A 21769-nucleotide genomic window follows, 5' to 3' on the forward strand; every position below is an offset into this window, starting at 1 on the left:
ATGCAAATGGTTGCTGGCAGTTTTCTGGCTAACTTGAAGTTCTTTTGTGACTTCTCGAGTGGTTTTACGTGGACCTCTCTCAAAGACGGTCTTTAATTGACCGCCGTCATCGCTGACAGACGTTTACGATCTTCAAGGCTCAGGACTCCACTGCAAAATCGTTTTAACAATTTTCGAGCTGATCACTCGCTGGTCATTTCCTAACCAAACGTTTCTTTGATGTCGCGAGCAGTTTCAGCTGAATAGCAAAATTGCTCTGATATCGCACTTTGACAGTTCCATTTCAGATTATTATAACAACAGTGAAAAGAAAAATATTAATGTTAATTTATTGATGCATTTGATGCCAAATTCCCTTTCAAGACTGGGATGTGACCTTGCTGCAGGCAATTATCCGATGGTGGTGTGTTTACGTCCTCGTAACTTAGCGGTTCGGCAAAAGAGACCGATATAATAAGTACTAGGCTCACAAAGAATAAGTCCTGGGGTCGATTTACTCGACTAAAGGCGGTGCTCCAGCATGGCCGCAGTCAAATGACTGAAACAAGTAAAAGAGTAAAATAGTAAGAATGCTGGTTGAGAAGTGAACCAAATAAAAGATGCATCTGCCAAGCGACTGATAGACCAAGCTAGAGCAACCTGTAGAAATTCAGAGAAACATAATAGAAAATTAGCAGAAGGAGAGTGAAACAGCTGTAGCAGAAGGAGAGTGAAGCAGCTGTAGCAGAAAGCGGTAATGAAAAGGTAAGAGATGGAGAATACGAAGCAGATGGAAACCGCAGAGTACCAGAGAATACTGATAAAGTAACTAATGAAGACGGTCGAGATGAACAAATGTCAGTAAGTACCGCACAAGACTTGAACGATGAAGAGGTAGAGATTTTAGAAATGTTGCAAGGTAAAGTGAGCGATGGGAACAATGAAATACCACCAAATATAAGATATATGGACACCTGTGATACAGGTAACTTTTGCACATTTATCGAGGCCAAATTGCATCCTGATGTCATCACTGAATTGTTTAACAATTCCTAATAAGCCCCGTAGTTGGTAATTTTTTGCAAAGAGATTTAAATCATCCATATAAAAGAGATTTATATTTTTATCAAACATTTTATAGCCATATTGTACACCATCGAGCAATTTTGAGAGAAGTATTAAGGCTAGACAAAAAAGGAGTGGTGATAGAGAGTCATCCTGGAAAATGCCATATGAAATTCTTACATCTCCAGCCTTGAGAGATTCATTGTCACTGTTCAAAGTCAGTGTGGTTCTCCATGATCTCATACTTACAGACAAGAAGTTTCGCAAAGTAGGCGCTATTTTATACATTTCTAGACATTTCTTAATCCAGCTATGTGATAGACTATCAAAAACTTTTTTATAGTCAACCCAGGCTACCGACAAGTTTTTGTGTTGCTTGTGACAATCTTCCAAGATCGTCTTATTGATGAGTAGCTGATCTTTACAATCATAGGATGCCCCTTTTTATTAAAATGCTACAGGTATATTCAGTCAAGACAGATATAAGTATTTCATACATTGTTGCTAAGCAGGGTATAGGTCTATAGGTTTTTGGTTCATTTGTTTCCTCATTTTAGAAGTGGGAATATAACACCATCAACTAGCCAAGAGGGAATCACACTTGGTTGTTGTAAAGTTTTGTTAGTAGTTCATGACTCTTTGGGAAGACATTCAACCAGAAGTTAGGAATTTTATCCTTTCCTGGAGACATCCATTTGCTCGATGGCTTCCTGAGAGCAGATCTTACATCCTCTACCTTGACACCCTCCCACTTTTGCTCTTCTAAGGAGTCTAAGTCTGTAGGTATTCTATCAAATCAAGGAGCCTTTTTATTGTGTGTTTTTATTCTGCCTAAGTTTTATTCCAAAATTCCTGCACTTCTTACTTTGATGGGACAGATTTTACTGTAACTGGTATTTCCCCTATCTTCCTGTAATAATGTTTTGGGTTATTTTTGAACATGTTGCTGTCCTTGAAGAATCTAACGCGCTTTTCATACCTTGCTATGCGGGAAACTTTAGCACATACCTTTTGTTTGATAGTTTCTATGGTGGTATCGATGTCAAGTATGGTTTTCATATATTTTGTCTTTAATTTTCGGATTTTTGTTGGTTTGATAGTCTTGTCAAAGTTAAGGTTTTTTAAACATTCTATGTCAGACCTAAATAGCTGAAATTAGTGTTGAATACACTCTTGCCAAGTAGGCTTTTTGTGGGAATGTCGTCGTTTTCTAAACTTTTCACCACATAGAACCGTTATGATTCTCGCGGATGCATAGTACAGGTGGTTGAGATCTGTAATAGCAACATCATTAGCTGAAATTATATCCTTAAATACAAGGCGGATTTTACCAATTATTTTCTGCTTTTGGTTAGAGTTGCGAATTTTTGGGAGAAAGTGACGTTCATTCATACTGGTTTCTTTAATTTTCAGCCATTCAATCATGATCTGTTTTTTTATATCATCTAGTTCAGTTGGGTCAATTTCTGTGTGACTCTCTTCATCTATTTGATTTTCATCTGCCTTGGTGTTTATGGTTGGTCCAAAAAGTATTTCACTTTACTTCTCAGTTACATTAACTCTCTCTATCATTACTCCATTTTCATCAGACCTGAGCTGATCTGTAATTATTTCCTCTGTAGTGTCTTCTTTAGCTGCAACTTCGTTTCCTTTATCCCGTACTGATTGTTTAATTTGTTCAATCTCTAATTCACTTAGTAATTTCTTTTTCATAATGTTCCTTCTGACGTTGGCAAGTTTGTTGCTGTCTATGTAGGGTCTTACTTCAAGCTGCTTCTGACTCCAGTTTAGGTAGGTTTGTTCAGTATTAGATCTATTTGTGGAGAAATACATGGCAGGATAGAAGGCTTTAAGAACTTTATTATTTCCCCTAGACCGTTTTTCATTCTTTTTCTTTTGGTTATTTGATGACAAGTGTGGATGGCCATCTGTTAGAATATTCCGGTTGTGGGGTACTTCCAGCTCCTGTGTTTCGGGAAGATTTGAACCAGTAGCTGATTTTTCGTACCCAGTCTGGTTCCTCACTGGGGTACACGACGCTTGTTTATGCGGGTGACGGCCTATTTGGTTTGTATTTTGCTTTGTTACCATTGAGGTATGACGAGTTTGGACGTTGACATTAGGGGACGCATCTGTCTGTTTAAGGTTAATGTTTTAAGACGACACCACATCCGAGTTCTCTGAATGAAAACATTGCCCGTAACAAGAGATCTATATATTTTTTGTTGAGAGATTTATCTCTGGGCATAGTTTTTTGTGGTGTTTTTAAACTTATGAATTGTTCACACTGTGTTAGTTCGAAAGTAAAAAAATTGTTTTTTGGTATTTTTTGTTTTTTTTGCTTTATTTCTGACACGTGTTTTCATGTGCGTGTATGTGTGTCCTGTAAATTTCACGTAGTTGTGTAAACATTGGGATGTATTAAAATGTATATATGATTATGTAGACATTCGAGTGTATGCGTAATTAATCAATTTGCGTACTTACTGTTTTGTTCCACTCATATTTTATAATTTGTAAACTTCCCGATGTTGATTTTGCAAGTGTCTTTAGCACATGTTTCACTGAGACATCATGCATAGGAGAAACTGTGCTTTGTATGACAGTAAAGTTTCATTTTTGCGATTATTTTCGTTAAAAGGCCACTTCCTTCAAGTCTTCCACAGGTTCCTTTATCCCATTCCACTGATGTTATTAGATTAGATTTGTTTTTGAATGGAGAGTCCGGTGTAGCACATCCATGTTGTTATTCAGTGCGGAGCTCACCAGTTATTCAGCGCGGAGCTCACCAGTTATTCTGCACGGGGAGATCTCTGTTATTCAGCGCGGAGCTCTCCTGTTATTCAGTGCGGAGCTAAATTATTATTATTATTATTATTATTATTATTATTATTATTATTATTATTATTATTATTATTATTATTATCATCATCATTATTGAGTGAGAGAGCAGTGCATGCCATCAAAATGACACTGGAATAAAATATATGAAGCCCAATATACCTGTCATGACTATCCGTCTAATAAAGGTACACCAGACCTATGCATCACAACCATATGTGCGCGACATGGTGATCTCATATCAAGATTAACAGTACATGACCTTGCAGCTGGAGCCCAGTTAGAATTTTCTGGTTAAGTAGGCTATTCCACTCAAAAGATCCCTGAATAAGGGTTGTTTAAAGATGTTGAACAAACTACCCATGTTTCCAGATTATCCAAACCCCAAAGAATTCCTCTTATCACATATCTATGATGTTTCCCCACTACTTCTACTCCTGATCAGAGATGCACATATCGTCAGCCTCTAAGGGACATACTCAACTGGTTAAGGTCAAGCAACTGGCAAACAAACCTGTGGTATTGAGCAGAATATTAGCTGTAGCCCATCATTTATACCAAGACAAAACAATGTACATGATAACACTTCCAATCAATTAAGATCAAAAGCCATGAGAGCCACTACCAAACGTTGCTCTGTGTACCATGTGTATGTGCTGTGGTTTATTGCGGTACTCTTATTTTCACTGTCTTGAATGTGTTTAACGTAGGATGTGTGCGGTGCCTAGTAGTGCTATTTACTGTATGTCATATATGCTTGTAAGTATTTGTGTTTTGGTTATGTATTTGTCTGAATATTTTTTTGTCATACCTAGTGCACCCACTATAATAGGAATTGTTTCTGCTTTTAGGCTCCACATTCGAGTTATCCTATTTCCAGATCTTTCTATTTTGAAACTCTCCGTGTTTCTTTTAGAGAAACGTTGTCATCTGTTGTTATTGATACATCGATTAGAAGGCGTCATTTTCTTGGTGATCTCTTACAATTATATCTGGTCTATTAACCTTGATTTATCTATCTGTGTATTAGCATATCCCAAAGTATGGTTGCTTCCTTATTTTCTGTGACCTTTTCTGGTGAGTGCCTATACCATATTTTTTCTTTTGTCATTTTACAGTGTTCGCACAGCTTCCAGTGTATATAGGTCCAAACTCTGATATATCTGTGAATATATTATTTCTTAGCCAGGACTGGGCAGCTAGAGACAATATGATTTATTGTTTCTTCTCCATCACCACATATTCTATAGTTACTTGTATTTTTTTTCATTATGTGTTTTTGGTGATCTTTGGTGGGAAGGCTTTGATCTTGTGCTGCAATTAAAAATTCTTCAGTCTCTGCTTTGAGTCCTGAGCTTCTTAACCGTTGCTGAGATTTTGCTTTGTCTATTTCTTTTAGCTTAACCCAATATTTGCCATGTCGGGGCCTTTCTTGTTATTGTTTTATCATGATATGCTGTTACTCATCTGATAAGAGTACACCAGGCACATGCATCACAACCATAGGTGCGCGACAAGGTGATCTCATATCAAGATAAACAGCACATGAGCTTGTAGGTGGGGCCCAGTTAGAATTTTCTTCAGGTCGAGTAGCCCATCCCGCTCAAAATCTCCTTGATTAAAGGTTGTTTAAGGATGATAAACAAAACACCCATGTTTCCAGAGGTGAATTATTCAAACCTCAAATAATTCCTCTAAACACATGATGTTTCCTCACTACTTCTACTCCTGATCAGAGATGCTCATGTCAGCAACCACCAAGGGACACGCTTAACTGGTTAAAGTCAAACAACTGACAAGCAAATCTGTGGTATTGAGCAGAATATTTACTGTAGCCCATCTTTTATACCAAGACAGAACAATGTACATAATTGCGCTTCCAACCAATTAAGAGACCACGAGGGCCACTGCCTGATACTGCATCAGGGCACCAAAAGCCACGAGAGTCACTGTCTGGTACTGCATCAGGGCATACACTTATTATTATTATTATTATTATTATTATTATTATTATTATTATTATTATTATTATGTTTTCTTTCTTCTTTCTTCAAATTTTCTTCCATTTCTCGCTGGGTGTTTTCCGGACACCTAGGGCAGAGAAGCTCATTGTATGCATTCCCAGTTTACACACGCAAATCTGTTTCATTGAGTGGAGCATTTGCTAGTAGTAGTAGTCGTGGTAGTAGTAGTAGCAGCAGCAGCCGCAGTAGATGTATCATTATCAGACCCTTCTGCTGAAATCGTAGATCTTAATTTATGATAGTTTGCAGCTGCCATGTCGTTAGCTAAAATTGGTGTAGTCAAGTACGATAGTTTAAGTGTAGAAGTGTTGAATATCTTGTAGTGTTTGTGAAAGCATTTTTAAAGGTTGTCAAAGAATGCAATCGGAATGTTAATTTACCTAACAACGAATAAAGGAAAATAAATCATGTTATATTACGTTTCCTCGTTCTAGTTTTTTTTCTTTTTAGTTGTATTCAGTGGATGGTCAACAATGGTATTGTCAATGCGTTTATGATTATTGTTGGCTTTTATTAGGATCGACATTTACATTGATACTATTTATATTTGTCAAAATGTTGTTCTTGATTTAGAAACCTCTTTTCTACTAGTGGCAGGTTCGAAAATTTGGTTAGAAGATTGAAGTTTTTAAAGAACTTGTGTGGTTTTGCACAAGTTCTCTAGTGGTTGGCATTTGAGGAGATTTTTGCTATTAGGGTTAGTGGAGAGTCATCTCTTTATATAGACCACTGCCCAATTCTAGAAAATACTTATGTATTTCATCATGGAGGAATACATTAAGTCGGAGGCCTGCAGCGAGTCCGAAGACCACGTGGTGGTAACGAAGTTATTAGTTCTAGAGTTTCTAATCCAATAAATATCTTGAAACACAAAATTATGGATTTGCGAACAGCTAGTCTAATATCAATTTCATCGTTGGTTATATCTGTTATTTTTCTACTATATATTAATGTCTTTTTCACAAGGATAGTGTAAATAATAAGACAGCAGTCTATAACGTGAAATTGAAGAAAGGAAGTGTTTGCCTTATTATTTAAATTGATTTAACAACGGATTACTTCACATGAATTGTTTTCACGGTTAACTAAAATATGTTTTTTAACATTTAAAATAATTCATCTATAATTTTCTTTCTAATCCTACAGAAATCAGAAGTGTGATGAACGGGATAATGTTAGAGTTAGTTTCAGTGTCCTTAATGTTAAATTTAGTGGGTTTTGTAATAAGTAGTTCATTTTGTGCTGCTAAATCGAATTTGTTGATTAATTTGTATACTTTGTCCTTTATGGATTTTAAGTTATTAGCAGTTGTTATTTTACAGTTGTTAGTAGGCTCCTTGAAAATAAATTTATGATATGTATCCTTAGTTAAACTATACAAATTAACTGTTTTGTCGGAGTGAATATGTATATATTCAGAATATCTAATATCTGTGATTTGGGATTTTACTTGTTGATGGAATGTATTTGTACGGTGGTTATGGAATGTATTTTAAAGGAGGTAGAAATCCGTTACGGTCAGTCAATTTGTAAACAAAGAGTAAAATACCGTTTGAGGTTTAGCCGGGACGAGTTAGCTCCTTTAGACTAGTTAAGTTGACAAATCTTATGGACATAAGGGGCGAACAAGAAGTATATATATATATATATATATATATATATATATATATATATATATATATATATATATATATAGTCAATTACGAATTAAAAGCAGCGCTAGTGTTGCAAACATTATGGATCTTTCACACTCATTTTATGTGCTTTGCTTGCTTGCTTCGGTATAACACTTTGGGGATGACCCCCCCCCCCCCCCCACACACACACCTCATAGCAATAGGTGTTAAAACATCCGAAAGTCATAGGGAATCCCTTTCCACTTTTCTTCATTTCTGTCTATTTACCAAATTATTTCCTTCCTTGGTATGTATTCGATGCTGAGCTTGCGGGATCGTTACGATGCCGGACAACATGCTTAGCGGCATTTCGTCCGTCTTGGCATTCTGTGATCAAATTCTGCTGAGATCGATTTTTTCCTTCCATTGTTTCAGGGTTGATAAAATAAATATCAGTTGAACACTGGGGTTGGAGTAATAGACTAGACCCTCACTCGGCAATAGACTAGACCTTTAGCGGCTCGGCAAAAGAGAATTAATATTAGGCTTACAAAATCCTGGGGTCTATGTGCTCGACTAAAGGCGGAGCTCCAACATGGCCGCAGTCAAAAGACTGAAACAAGTACAAATATGTATATATATATATATATATATATATATATATATATATATATATATATATATATATATATATATATGCACTCACATATATGTATGTTTATTGTATATATATACAGCAGTAGAAATTTAATATAATTATGTCCTATATATATATATATATATATATATATATATATATATATATATATATACACAGACAGGACACAGATGTGTGTCGATAGCCAGCTGGAGGAGATGTCCTCCTGGGGCTAAAAGCAACATACTGTTAATACCTCGTTCAGAGATTTAACATTGCTTGTTTTCACTTTTTCGATATCAGTGAATAATTTCACTGGAAAAAGTTATATATATTTGCCAAGGAATATCTTTTGCATCGAAGGTCGGCGATTGTCGTACGCTGAGGAAGGGAAATAACCCTGAAACTCGAGTACGTACGTATCGTAGATCAAGATGGGAAAGATAACTTCCCTTGGCAAATACAGACAGGACACAGATGTGTGTCGATAGCCAGTTGGAGGAGATGTCCTCCTGGGGCTAAAGCAACAGTAACATCCACCCTTCGGGGTCAGCCACATTTAAGTGGCAAATATACTTCACTTTATCGTGCAGTTACTGTTAATACCTCGTTCAGAGATTTAACATATATATATATAGTTATGTATATACAACCGTATACATACATACACAAACACACACATACATACATACATACATACATACATACATACATACATACATACATACATATATATATATATATACAGATATAGAGAAAAAATTTGTAGTTTGGAATCAGTAGTTCTTTGACTGCTATTTCTAAATTTTCAGTATGTTGGAGGAGCAACTCAAGCTAATCCCTGTATATTTATGATCCCCCCCCCCCTCGTTCTTCCTCTGTACTACTACGTATCTCGCTTTACCCCTCTAGTTCTTCCTCTGTTACTACTACGTATCTCTTTTTCCCCCTCGTATTTCCTCTCTTTCTCTTTTCCTCTCGTTGCTCACCTATTCTTCTACTTCCTCCCTCTGTTTCTCCCTCTACCACTCTCTCTCTTCCCTTTACACCGGCATGGTCACATGCTTCCGGTCAATAATCCTTTCCTTCCTTGGCTTTCGCCAAGCAACGCACGCACCACTTTGTCCCTCTCGGGTCCGTGCCTCATCGCGTTCATACACACATAATTTTTCTCGTCTGGCCGTAAAGCCTTTTCTGTTTGTTTTCCTGTCTTGTTTTTTGTCCGCCACTACATTCCTCCATGGCTAGATTTAATTTGCGTATACAAATTTAATCTGCGATCCATGGAAAGAGCCGTTTTAGCGATGCGTCCTGCCCAAGCTCGTCGAAGCGCCGGTGTTAAAACGTGGGTGGCTGATGAAGGAGAATGTTCTCTATGTGGCTTGTGTGTTCTCGTCTACGTTTGTTTGCAATGTCCTGTACCCAGATATGCACCTATACATACAGGTGGATGTCGGTATGCACATACCTGTACGTATATATGCATATACTCATTTACTATTTGTTTATATATATATATATATATATATATATATATATATATATATATATATATATATATATATATATATATTTGTACATCGAGTTCTCTTTCTCTGTATACATATATATAAATATATATATTTATATATATGTATCCATATTTGTATAAGTACTTTCGCTACTTATTCTTCATTTTTTCGTTTCCTTTTACTGTTCTTCTATCTCTATTATTTTACTTTTGCTTTTCTGCTTCATTCACTTTCTCATTTTGCTTCAAATAGTTTTCATCTTCTGCACCTTTTCTACTCTTCTTCCCTAGTTTTAAAACTATGAGAATATTAGAAATGCATAATAGCAAGAGAAAATAATATTTTTAGGAGCACACACTTGAATCCGCCCTATGGTGCTTCTATTAATATGATTATTCATAAAAGTCCTCTCTAAAATTAATATTATAATGGAATAATTACTGTGAAGCATTATGTAGAATATATTTTGTAGAATATATTTTCTTGAAAATGGGCTCATAACTCCGAAATATTGAATAGAAGGGAAGTCTACATTAATTCACATATTTGTTTTCTTGTGATTTTCCTTGCATTTACTTCGCATTGTTTTGGCCTCACTCACGATCTTATATTATATCATAAACCCTATTAGCCAATACATTGAATCTTTTTTTTCACCTAACTGCTCAGTACAATTCCTGATAGACTCTCATTTATTTTACAGAAATCTCGAAAAAAATAATATCACGAAGCTTCAAGAAGGAACTTTTGCAGACCTTAAGAATTTAGATTCATTGTAAGTTAGATGAGTCTTGTTGATACAATTTCTTTGACGACGTATTTGTAAATATTGAATGTCTTTCTCTCCTTCTCTCATTATCTCATTCTCCCTCTATCTCATTATCATTCACACACGATGCCTATACATTTGTGATTATGAAAGAGAGGGCTTGCTTTGTGTGTGAGCGGTGCCATCCATATGCGTGTACGTGCTCCTGTTGTTTGTGTTGTTAATAGCCCAGAGTCGTGAGTGTAACTTCATGCATGTAGTATTCTGTCCATAACTTTTTATTGTGGCTTCGTTGGAGATCGGCGCTGAATAGAATTTGATAAAATATGTGCGAAATATGACACTAAATTCTTGCATATTTAGGGTTGCATTACTCATACAGGTTTAAAAAGATTGTGTGGAATTCTGAAAGTATTTAGATGCTAACTTTAACATTGTAAAATAACAGCTATATATACTCCGGCCTTAATGTTTCTGAGTACCATTAAATATATCTACACGGATGTGTCCTGTTCGTAAAAATATAAACATACATATGTGTGTGTTTATACATACATACATACATACATACATATATATATATATATATATATATATATATATATATATATATATAAAATATATAGTTTTAGGGAAAATAACCAAGTTTCAAGAACTCATCGATGAAAATCCACTATCACATATAGAAAAATTAATAATTAAAAGCACAATAAATGAGTATAATATAAAGTAAAGTAAATATCATAAGATAAATATAATAAAAAGATTACACGTGTTTCATAACTAATTTTCAAATAGAAAAGAAATTTAAATCGATTAAAATCAATTGAAATTATCGAAAATAAATTCTATTCAAAAATATAGCTACTCTTCAGATCGTAAGTAGAACAATAATTAGATATATACATCTCAATCAACAATAAGTACCAAATGAATTAATATGAAATACTTATTATATAAAGATAGAAAAATTATTAAAAAAATATCATAATATCAAAATAATAACCATTCAATAATCATCCCTTCATCCATTATAATAACGTGTATATTACATACAAAAAACATCTTACATAAATTATCATTGTTTTAAATACAATTTGAACGAAGTTTAAGTTTAAAATAATAAGGAAGATAAAATTAGTACATATTTAACCGGTGTAATAGTTAAAGCTAAAGACGTTTATTTAATTATAATTAAAAATCAATTGAATAATAGAAAAATACAAGATTATTTATTTCTACAAACGTAATAATAAAAATATCAATGAAAAAATTATATATATATATATATATATATATATATATATATATATATATATATATATATATATATATATATATATATATATATATATATATATATATATATATAAAATATACAGATATAGGGCAGGTAGCCGATAAATTTGTAAATGCCTGCCTCACGTGGTCTTGATGTCGCATGGTCAAAATTCACATGAGTTTATTAGACATTTTCAAATTTATTAGAATATTGAGGCTGATGAGCAGAATAGGGTAACTTCATACCCTTGAACGTGAAACGTCGTACCTAATTAACTAAAGGCAGGTTTGTTTTTTGCTTTTCTCTTCTGTTTTTTGTTCTGTGTGTGCCATAAATATCGCCATCCGTTAGAGAAAAAATTTGTAGTTTGGAATCAGTAGTTCTTTGACTGCTATTTCTAAATTTTCAATATGTTGGAGAAGCAACTCAAGCTAATCCCTGTATATTTATGATTATGATTATATATATATATATATATATATATATATATATATATATATATATATATATATATATATTTATATATATTCATATTCCGCCGAGGTCGACTTTGCCTTTCATACTTCGGGGTCAACAAAACAAGTATTAGTTGAGCACTGGGGTCGACTTAATCCATTTGGCCCCTTCCTTAAAACTGCTGACCTTGTGCCAAAATTTGAAGCCATCAGTATTATTATTATTATTATTATTATTATTATTATTATTATTATTATTATTATTATTATTAATATCAATATTGATCAAGCGTTCTTATTTTGTTTGAAAATCTCTTAATTATATATTTTGTGTTAAACCATACAATGTTGACTTATTATTTTGAATCCTTTACCACACATCTGCTCAATACTGTTTCTGATTATCTCTCTTTGATGTTTCAGGGATTTGAGTAGTAATAATATCGGAAAGATTCCAAAAGAAATCTTCCAAAACTTGACCAGTTTAATGTACTTGTAAGTAGGATCAATCTTATCGATAGTTTTTCACATCTCTAAATTTTTAATGTCTTTTCTACCACTTCCCACTTTCTTCATTTCTGTCTATTTACCTAATTATTTCCTTCCTTGGTATGTATTCGATGGTGAGCTTGTGGGATCGTTAAGATGCTGGACAACATGCTTAACGGCATTTCGTCTGTCTTTGAATTCTGTGATCAAATTCTGCTGAGGTCGATTCTGCCTTCCATTGTTTCAGGGTTGATAAAATAAATATCAGTTTAACACTGAGCATTATCAAGTCTTCGAAAAATTCCGGCCTTATTTGAATTCCAGGGCATGTGATCTACCTATGTGGCAAAAACCATTAAAATCGGATGGACAGTGTGGGAGGAGTTACAGTAACCCCAACACACAGACAGCCACATTACATATTTATGTATGTGTGTGTATATATATATATATATATATATACGGCAAGAAGAAGATGGAGGGGATCAAGAGGTATATATAGAAGTGTTTATATATGTATGTATTTATATTTATAATTTAGCCTTATGAACTTTCTAAAGTCTCTGACGAAGCCCAGAGGCACACCCAAGTACCTTAATTTTATCTACCAAACATTACAGTTCACTTAAGAGATGGAAGTAAAGTGGGGGTACTGTGACCTCTTGGCTGAAACAGCTGTAAGAAACTATTCTACTTTCTATATTCTACATTCTATATTCTAATAATTACTGGTATTTTTTAAATAAAGCATAGTTTATTATACATGTATGTATATTATTGTAATTGTTTTTTTTTAAATAAATAAATAGACATAATATAATATCTAAAAGTTAATGAATACCACCTCTTGATCCCCTCCATTTTCTTACTGCCGTATAAATTAAGGGTAAAACAAGGTTTTACCCTCACCCATTTATTACATTCAGTAGTGTAATTGCCATGCAATGAAAAAACACTTCTTTGTATTAATAATTGGGTATCCTTCCAGCAGCATATTGGATAGATATTATCCCTTAGTTGGTTGGACTCACCTCTAACTTTCTTGGAATTACACACACACACACACACACACGCACATACACACACACACACACACACACACACACACACACACACACACACGAACAGTAAACATCTATATAATATATTGATGCTAAAATGCTTCATAAATGAGCGTATACTTTGCTGTTTGCAAATGTCAAATATAGTAGCCAGACTCCATACAAATCCTACGTAGATTTCTTATAATATTCATTAATTTTGTAGTCTTAAATATTCAAGTATGAATGAGGGCCATGGTTGGCACATATTTGATCAAACTTTTACTCAGCTCATTCAGTCCTAGTTTATAGGTAAGCAACTGTAAAAACTCATACAAACACACTCACTCACGCACACACTCACACACACACACACACACACACACACACACACACACACACACACACACACACACGTGCGTATGTATATAAAATTTTAAACTGGATTCTCTATCCAAGTAAATACAGATATGAACTCCAAATGGCTGTGTGGTAAGAAGCTTTCTTCCCAACGACATGGCTCCGGGTTCAGTCTCACTGGGCGGCACTTTGGGCAAATACCTTCTACTATAGTCTTGGGACGACCAAAATCTTGGTAGTGGATTTGGTAGACGGAAACTAAAAAGAAGTCCGTCGTATATATATATATATATATATATATATATATATATATAATTGTGTGTTTGTGTTTGTCCCCCGCCATTGCTTGACAACCGTCCCCATAACTTAGCTATTCGGCAAAAGAGACCGATAGAATAAGTACTAGGCTTACAAAGAATAATTCCTGGATCAATTTCTTCGACTAAAGGCGGTGCTCCAGCATGGAGACAGTCAAAATGACTGAAACAAGTAAAAGAATAAAAGAATATGCTACATAACCTACCCCAAATACAAAGAAAATTAAATGGCGAAACCAACAAATCCCTTTATTAATGTGCAAGAATCCACAGACAACACATCAGAAAAAGCGAACTACGTAAGATTCTCTAAGCATCTGGAAATATGTGAAAACAGCAAATTCAAGATCATTCCCTCCGACGATTGCCCAAGGGATGATCCAATTACCAGAAGGCAATGGAACTACATTTTATCGAGAATTTCTTGCGTAAACTAATCGTATAAAAAAGAAAAATACATTTGTAATCACATGAGAAATCCCTATTTAAAAAAAAATTTAGCATACCAGATGAACCAAATCAGATTAGTACTGGATATTATTTTTAATAATATTATTCCGTTTGACCTTGCCTTTCATCTTTTCGGGGTCGATAAAATAAGTGCCAGATGTAGACTGGGGTCAATGTAATCGACTTGACCCCTTCCCCAAAACTGCTGCCCTTGTGGCAAAATTTGAAACCATTATTTTTAAGAATATTCTCGTTACAATTACTAAAATAACTGGAAAAATTCACTTAAGCAATCAACACACAGCGCACGCACGTACACACACAGACACACAGAAACAAACACGTACACACACAAACACGCACGCACACACACACATACAGACACACTTGATCACACACACTTAAACACACACGCCTTTTAAAAGGCTTTCAAAGCATTTTGATAGATTCTATTTTTACAGTTGGGTAGCATGACAACTCACCATATGTACAAAAGCCGACTCTTTGGACTGTCATTAATTTCAGCTATCGCCCAAAAGACCCCTTCATACAGTTGTGTAACCCAAATACAATGCAATTTTAACGATCCCTGAAAAACTCCATTCTTTCTTTCTTTCTTTCTTTCTTCTGTTTCATTCTCTTTATTCATCGCATACACATACAACTTCACGCACGCACATACACATACACAAAAATACACACACACACACACACACACACACACACGCGTATATATATTCTTTTTTATTCTTTTACTCGTTTCAGTCATCTGACTGCGTCCATACTGGAGCGCCGCCTTAAAGGGTGTTAGTCGGAGAAATCGACCCCAGGACTTATTCTTTGTAAGTTATGAGGATATAAACACGCCAACATCGGTTGTCAAGCGATGGCGGGGGGACAAACACAAACACACAAAGATAAATACTTACACACACACATATACGATGGGCTTTTTCCAGTTTCCGTCAATCAAACACACTCACAAGGTTTTGGTTGGCTCGAGGCTATAGTAGAAGACACTTGCCAAAAGTGCCACGTAGTGGGACTGAACCCGGAACCTTGTGGTTAGGAAACAAGCTTCTTACCACGCAGCCGCACCTGCGTGTATCAATACATATAAATTCAAAATAAAAAAGATCGTTTCTTCCCAATTCAATTCCAGATTTTTTAAAACTCACATATACTTATATAAAAGCATCAATTTTCTGTAAACAAATCTTTCATGAATCTCTCAAAAGCGATCAAAGCATCATATAATTACCCCAAATCGTAACTAACTCTTTTTGTCCACACACACACACACACACACACACGTACACCCTCATATACCGGGTATATCAGCAAAATTGTTCAAATTTTAGATTCAATTTTGACCCTTTGTATCTGAAGGATGCTTAAAGATAACTTAATGGAATTAATAGACGTTTTTCTAACACTATTGGACTCTACATTGAGTAAGACAAAATGTTGGATTATTCTCCAAGCCCAACAAAAGAATCGCGATGAAGTTGACCATTGGCAAAAATGACATTTTCAGAAACAATTAACTATAGCTCAGGATTGGGTGCTCATAAAGGATTGGAGTAAATTTCGAACGGAAGCTTAAGGTTTTATTTTAAAGTGCCAGAGAGAATCATGGCTGAAATTCTACCTGTTAGGCATCAAGAGTTGCTCTTCTTTTGGCAATGATTTCCTCAACCCTCTTTCTGAATGCGCCACAAGCTTTCTTGATGAATTCTTTATGAATGATCTCCACCTACGTCCTACCAATGGAGTTTTTGAGGGCTTGCAGATTTACTGTGGGGATTTTCACAAGTTTTTCTGATCAGTTCTTTCCAGTCGCTGATGTCTAAAGGGTTCAAATCAGGTGATGAAGGGGACCAAGTGTCCTTATCCCAAAACCTGTTTTCAAACCCGTCCTCTGAAAATTTTTGAGCCACTGTACTTGTGTGATAAGGAGCTCCATCTTGCTGGCACGTAAACTTGAAGTCCTTAGCGATTTTATTGGTGTTTCCCTCGTCTCTTGCCTCAGGATATTCAGAATGAATCCAGGACTTTACATCTTTCAAAACCTGAATATAACAAACTCGTCTCAAACTCTCAGCCTTCTCAAATATGGTCAATGGAATCTTCTTACAATCAGAGGTCCCGCAGGCAAAAATCATCACCGTTTCAGGGTTTTTGTTCCTGAAAATGACATTTTTGTCTCACTTATGAGAAGCTGAATTCAGAACGCGGCTGTTGTGTCTGTTTGTGTGCGTATCTTGGGTGAAATTCTTCTCATTTGTGTAAAAGATCACTGAGGGATTGTGTTTCACTTTGTTCCAGATCATCTTCGCCCCCCCCCCACTCCAGCCTTCAAACCTTTTGTCCTGGAGTAACATGTTGCTTCATAGGTCTCACATACGATTTCATTTTCAAGTCTTCTCTCACCGTTCTTTGAACTGTCACGGCTGAAACTCCTCTCTCACGTACTAAGCGTCTTATGGATTGAGTTGGATCTCTTCTGATTGATCTCCCCAGCTTCAGATTGATATAATGATGCTTCTTGCGGTTATGACCTCCAAATTCAGTTTTCATCTCCTCTATTCCTTCTTTCTCAAATTTATTCACAATTCTCTTGATGGTTCTTGATGGATTTTGAAGATGGAGCATTACTGAAGGCCTGGTATGGCTGGCACAAGACAATTTCAGCCTGTTCCATTTATTGCTAAATATTTTAATGGGTATTTCACTGATTCTTACAAAAACTGGTGTCAGTGTGGCCAGTTGTCCTATCAGGAAAATATCGAAAATTGCAGATCGATAAGTTTATTGGTTTTAAAAAGTTTAAAGAATTTGTGAGCGTGACAATGTTGTTGGTGCACGCGGTATATCTATACATTTATATAGTACAAACATAAAAAAATACGTGAAGAAAGAAAAAATTACACAAAAATCACACAAAAACTCGAGCTTTCTTCTTGTTCTTGTTCTTGTTCTTGTTCTTGTTCTTGTTCTTCTTCTTGTTCTTTTTCTTGTTCTTCCTGTTCTTCTTGTTCTTGTTCTTGTTCTTGTTCTTCTTCTCCTTCTTCTTCTTCTTCTTCTTCCTCCTCCTCCTCCTCCTCCTCCTCCTCCTCCTCCTCCTCCTCCTTCTTCTTCCACATTTTTAACATCTTTTTAACTATCTTCTGCACTTTCTACACTGGGTTTTTTTCATTCTACTACTACTACTACTACTACTACTACTACTACTACTACTACTACTACTACTACTACTACTACTACTTGTGCTTTACTTTCTTTCTAATCATCAATCTCTCCTTTTACACATTCTATATTTATTTCATCAGTTTTTTCTTCTTTTCTTTCTCTTCCCTTCATCTTCCTTTACCAGTTGTCCCAGCCTCATCTGCTTCTATTTCGTCGTTACGCTTCTACTTCGCTATTCTGAGTGGTACATACTCGTTTCCACGCAATGGTACTCCATTTAATATCAATATTGATCAAGCGTTCTTATTTTGTATGAAAATCTCTTAAATATATATTTTGTGTTAAACCATACAATGTTGAATTATTATTTTGAATCCTTTATCACACATCTGCTCAATACTGTTTCTGATTATCTCTCTTTGATGTTTCAGGGATCTGAGTAGTAATAATATCGGAAAGATTCCAAAAGAAATCTTCCAAAACTTGACCAGTTTAATATATTTGTAAGTAGGATCAGCCTTATCGATAATCTTCCACAGATGATATATTTCCAAATTTTTAATGTCTTTTCTACCACTTTTCTTCTATCTTTTTATCTGAGTCTATCAATCTAATTGTTTCTTTCGTTGGTACGTAGTTTCATGGCAAGCTGGTTGAATTCAGCTTGTGTTTATATATCTGCCTGTATCCATCCATCCATCCATCCATCCATCCATCCATTATTGAGAAACATCAATACATACGTGAGGGATAAAGAAACGAGGAGAGCTGTCTTTGGGTGTGCTAGAAACAACAGCCAAATCACCCTTAAATCACTCACTTTTCTCTCTGAAAATATTAACAATAAAAAAAATCTACCGAAAAAATCTTCCCATGGTTTTGAAGTGCAAAAAAAAAAAAAGAAAAAATTGGCCAAATAGGTCCAGAGTGGGATGATGAGGGAGGGGTTGTAAAAAAAAAAGTTTTCAAAACTTTTTCATACAAAGATGCTTCCCCCAACCCAATCGTTTCGAAGGCTGTGGTTTTAAAAAAAAATGAGGAAATCTCCGAAAAAGTTTCCCCCACAAATTTCTTTAAAATTTTAATCCATGTCGTTTGAAAGAGATTTGTATAAATTTTCGTTAAAAGATACCTATTTTCCTGAAAGTTATGGAGGTGGGGGGGGGGGGGGGTAATCGGAGCTGTCAATTTTCCAAAACTCCTCTCTTCCCCCCATCGGAAAAATTGTCTCCCATAAATCCCTATATACTTTGAAGCCAAAACATCTAAGCGGTATTTGTAGAAAATTTTGTTTAAAAGTATTCATTTTCTGGATATTATGAGGCAACAAAGTCGGGGACATATACATGCTCTTTTACTTATACGATTTTTTTCATTTCATGTTTATTACATTAATTGTTTGAAATGTTCTATCTCCTCTCTCTCTCTCTCTCTCTCTCTCTCTCTCTCTCTCTCTCTCTCTCTCTCTCTCACTCACTCACTCACTCACTCACTCACTGCAAAGCTTACAAATAGGCTGCTGACTTGTAATCTCTATGTTGCTTTAAGGAGAAAGTAAAACTTGACAAATTGCTTCTCCTGTTGTTGGACTACCGTGATGTTTGTTTAAAAAGTAGAGATTATGACTATGATAAAATAATGAAAGCAATATTTACTAAGCAAGTAAGCACTATTATATAAAAAAATAATTAGACGTAATATATAAAACTATTAGAATTGGGAATCAAATGTGAAAATATTATCAAGTGGCTAGCAAAAAACCACCCGGAGAGCGGTCTTTCTGCAGGTATTTAATATCTGTGCTAGAACTGAATAGTTATTACATAAATTTTGAGGTAGGTGAGGTATAGAAATATGAATTAGGAGAGAAGGATTTAGTAAGAATCTCTAGAATAAAACAAAACAGAAGAACATGTTGACAGGGTAAATGTACTAAATTAGTTAAGTGAGCTCTAATGCCATATCTATACCACATTATAGTGATAATAAAGTTAGATAGCTATACAGACGCAGTTGTCTCACTGCATTTCGATTTGTGATAAAATCTCAATGGAATGAAAACTCTATGGACACAAGAGGAAGATGCCACGTACTGCTTATTTAATAACTGCGCTGGGTTATGCAACAGTATTTGTATAGATTCATACAAGCATAACCAACACAGAATATTTTGGCCTTGGTATGGAGAGCTCGAGTGGGTGATGAACCAGCCTATATCATGTAGTATATTTTTTCCTATGGAGGTGTATATGTTCTGCTAGCGAAGTTTATTTACTGTTTTTCATATTTAAATTAATTTAAAGGCGCTGAATATCTTTGATTAAAATTAACAAAAGCTCCCATATAAACCTTAGTAGAGTATTGAAGTCTATTTAGGATTGAGAAGTTAAATGCAACGGTAAATACTTTGCAAGTGAGCTTGTATGAAGCAGTTATCTATTTTATTGAAGTTACAATTGTATATATATATATATATATATATATATATATATATATATATATATATATATATATATATATATATATATATATGTATATATATATATATATATATATATATATATATATATACGCACTAGTAGAAATACCTGGCGTTGCCCGGATTAAAGAGAATAAGGAAATTTCAGAACGCCATCTAGATTACACAGGTCTCAACTGCTAGTAGCTGAGATTCCATCTTTCTACATTAATAACCCTCCAACTCATGCCAGTATGGAACATAGACGTTAAGTGAAATGGTAGAAGAAAGTCTTCAACTCATATATACTGTTTTACTCTTTTACTTGTTTCAGTCATTTGACTGCGGCCATGCTGGAGCACCGCCTTTAGTCGAGCAAATCGACCCCGCGACTTATTCTTTGTAAGCCTAGTACTTATTCAGTCGGTCTCTTTTGCCGAACCGCTAAGTGACGGGGACGTAAACACACCAGCATCAGTTGTCACGCGATATTGGGGGGGGGGGGACGAAAACAGACACACACATACATATATATATACATACATATGACGGGCTTCTTTCAGTTTCCGTCTACCAAATCCACTCACAAGGCTTTGGTCGGCCCGAGGCTATAGTTGAAGACACTTGCCCAAGATGCCACGCAGTGGGACTGAACCCGGAACTATGTGGTTGGTGAGCAAGCTACTTACCACACAGCCACTCCTGCGCCTATGTATATAAAGTAAATACACGTAATTCAAAAGCACGTTTTGTGTAGCTTATTTCGTAACCAAAAAAAAACAGGTACAGATTATAAACAATGAAAGACCGATTTTGGTGATTCATTTGACAGAGGTAGTAGAGAGCCAATCTAATGATAAATCTGACCTTGGATCTTGAAGTTTTGTATGAATCCTGGCTCAATTAAATCTCTTGTGACTCCAAATGATGTCATCTGTAATGTAGTGTTGTCTTGTCTAATTTTGTGTTGGAAATGCTTGGAATTTCGGTCAGTTGATGACAACAGTTCCTTCAATAGCTCTACAGGTTGGGAGACTGCAGGGGGTTTAACCTTTCCACCACTGCAGCACAGTGCAAGTGTCTCTCCAGGCCTCTTCCTTACTTTACAATGTATGCACTCAGTTGTCATTGCACCAATGGAAATTCTAGTGTCATCAGTATAACGAACTGATGGATCATAATTGAAAACTGTTTCATAGAAGTTGCTTCACTGAGCTGCTGCAACTGCCCTTCATTCTGAAGTGGAGAACCTATTCCTTGTCAACTGTGCATACCTCTGTTCAT

General features: G+C 35.3%; 2 protein-coding genes across 3 annotated transcripts in view; one reads left to right on the forward strand and one right to left on the reverse strand.

Annotated features, from left to right (window-relative positions):
* LOC149130476 (uncharacterized) overlaps positions 1-21769 on the reverse strand; it is a 154526-nt gene that overhangs the window by 68111 nt on the left and 64646 nt on the right. The window lies entirely within an intron of this gene.
* Positions 1-21769, forward strand: part of LOC106870251 (adhesion G protein-coupled receptor G6) — a 146373-nt gene that overhangs the window by 68015 nt on the left and 56589 nt on the right. For both annotated transcript variants that reach the window (XM_089344345.1, XM_089344343.1), the window contains exons 3-5: positions 10377-10448; positions 12603-12674; positions 18459-18530. In XM_089344345.1, the coding sequence (XP_089200471.1) occupies positions 10377-10448; positions 12603-12674; positions 18459-18530 (216 nt within the window). The remainder of the gene's footprint in view (positions 1-10376; positions 10449-12602; positions 12675-18458; positions 18531-21769) is intronic.

The sequence above is a fragment of the Octopus bimaculoides genome, chromosome 28 (genome assembly GCF_046866305.1).
Source record: "Octopus bimaculoides isolate indiv1 chromosome 28, ASM4686630v1, whole genome shotgun sequence".
In the NCBI taxonomy this organism is placed as follows: Eukaryota; Metazoa; Mollusca; class Cephalopoda; order Octopoda; family Octopodidae; genus Octopus; species Octopus bimaculoides.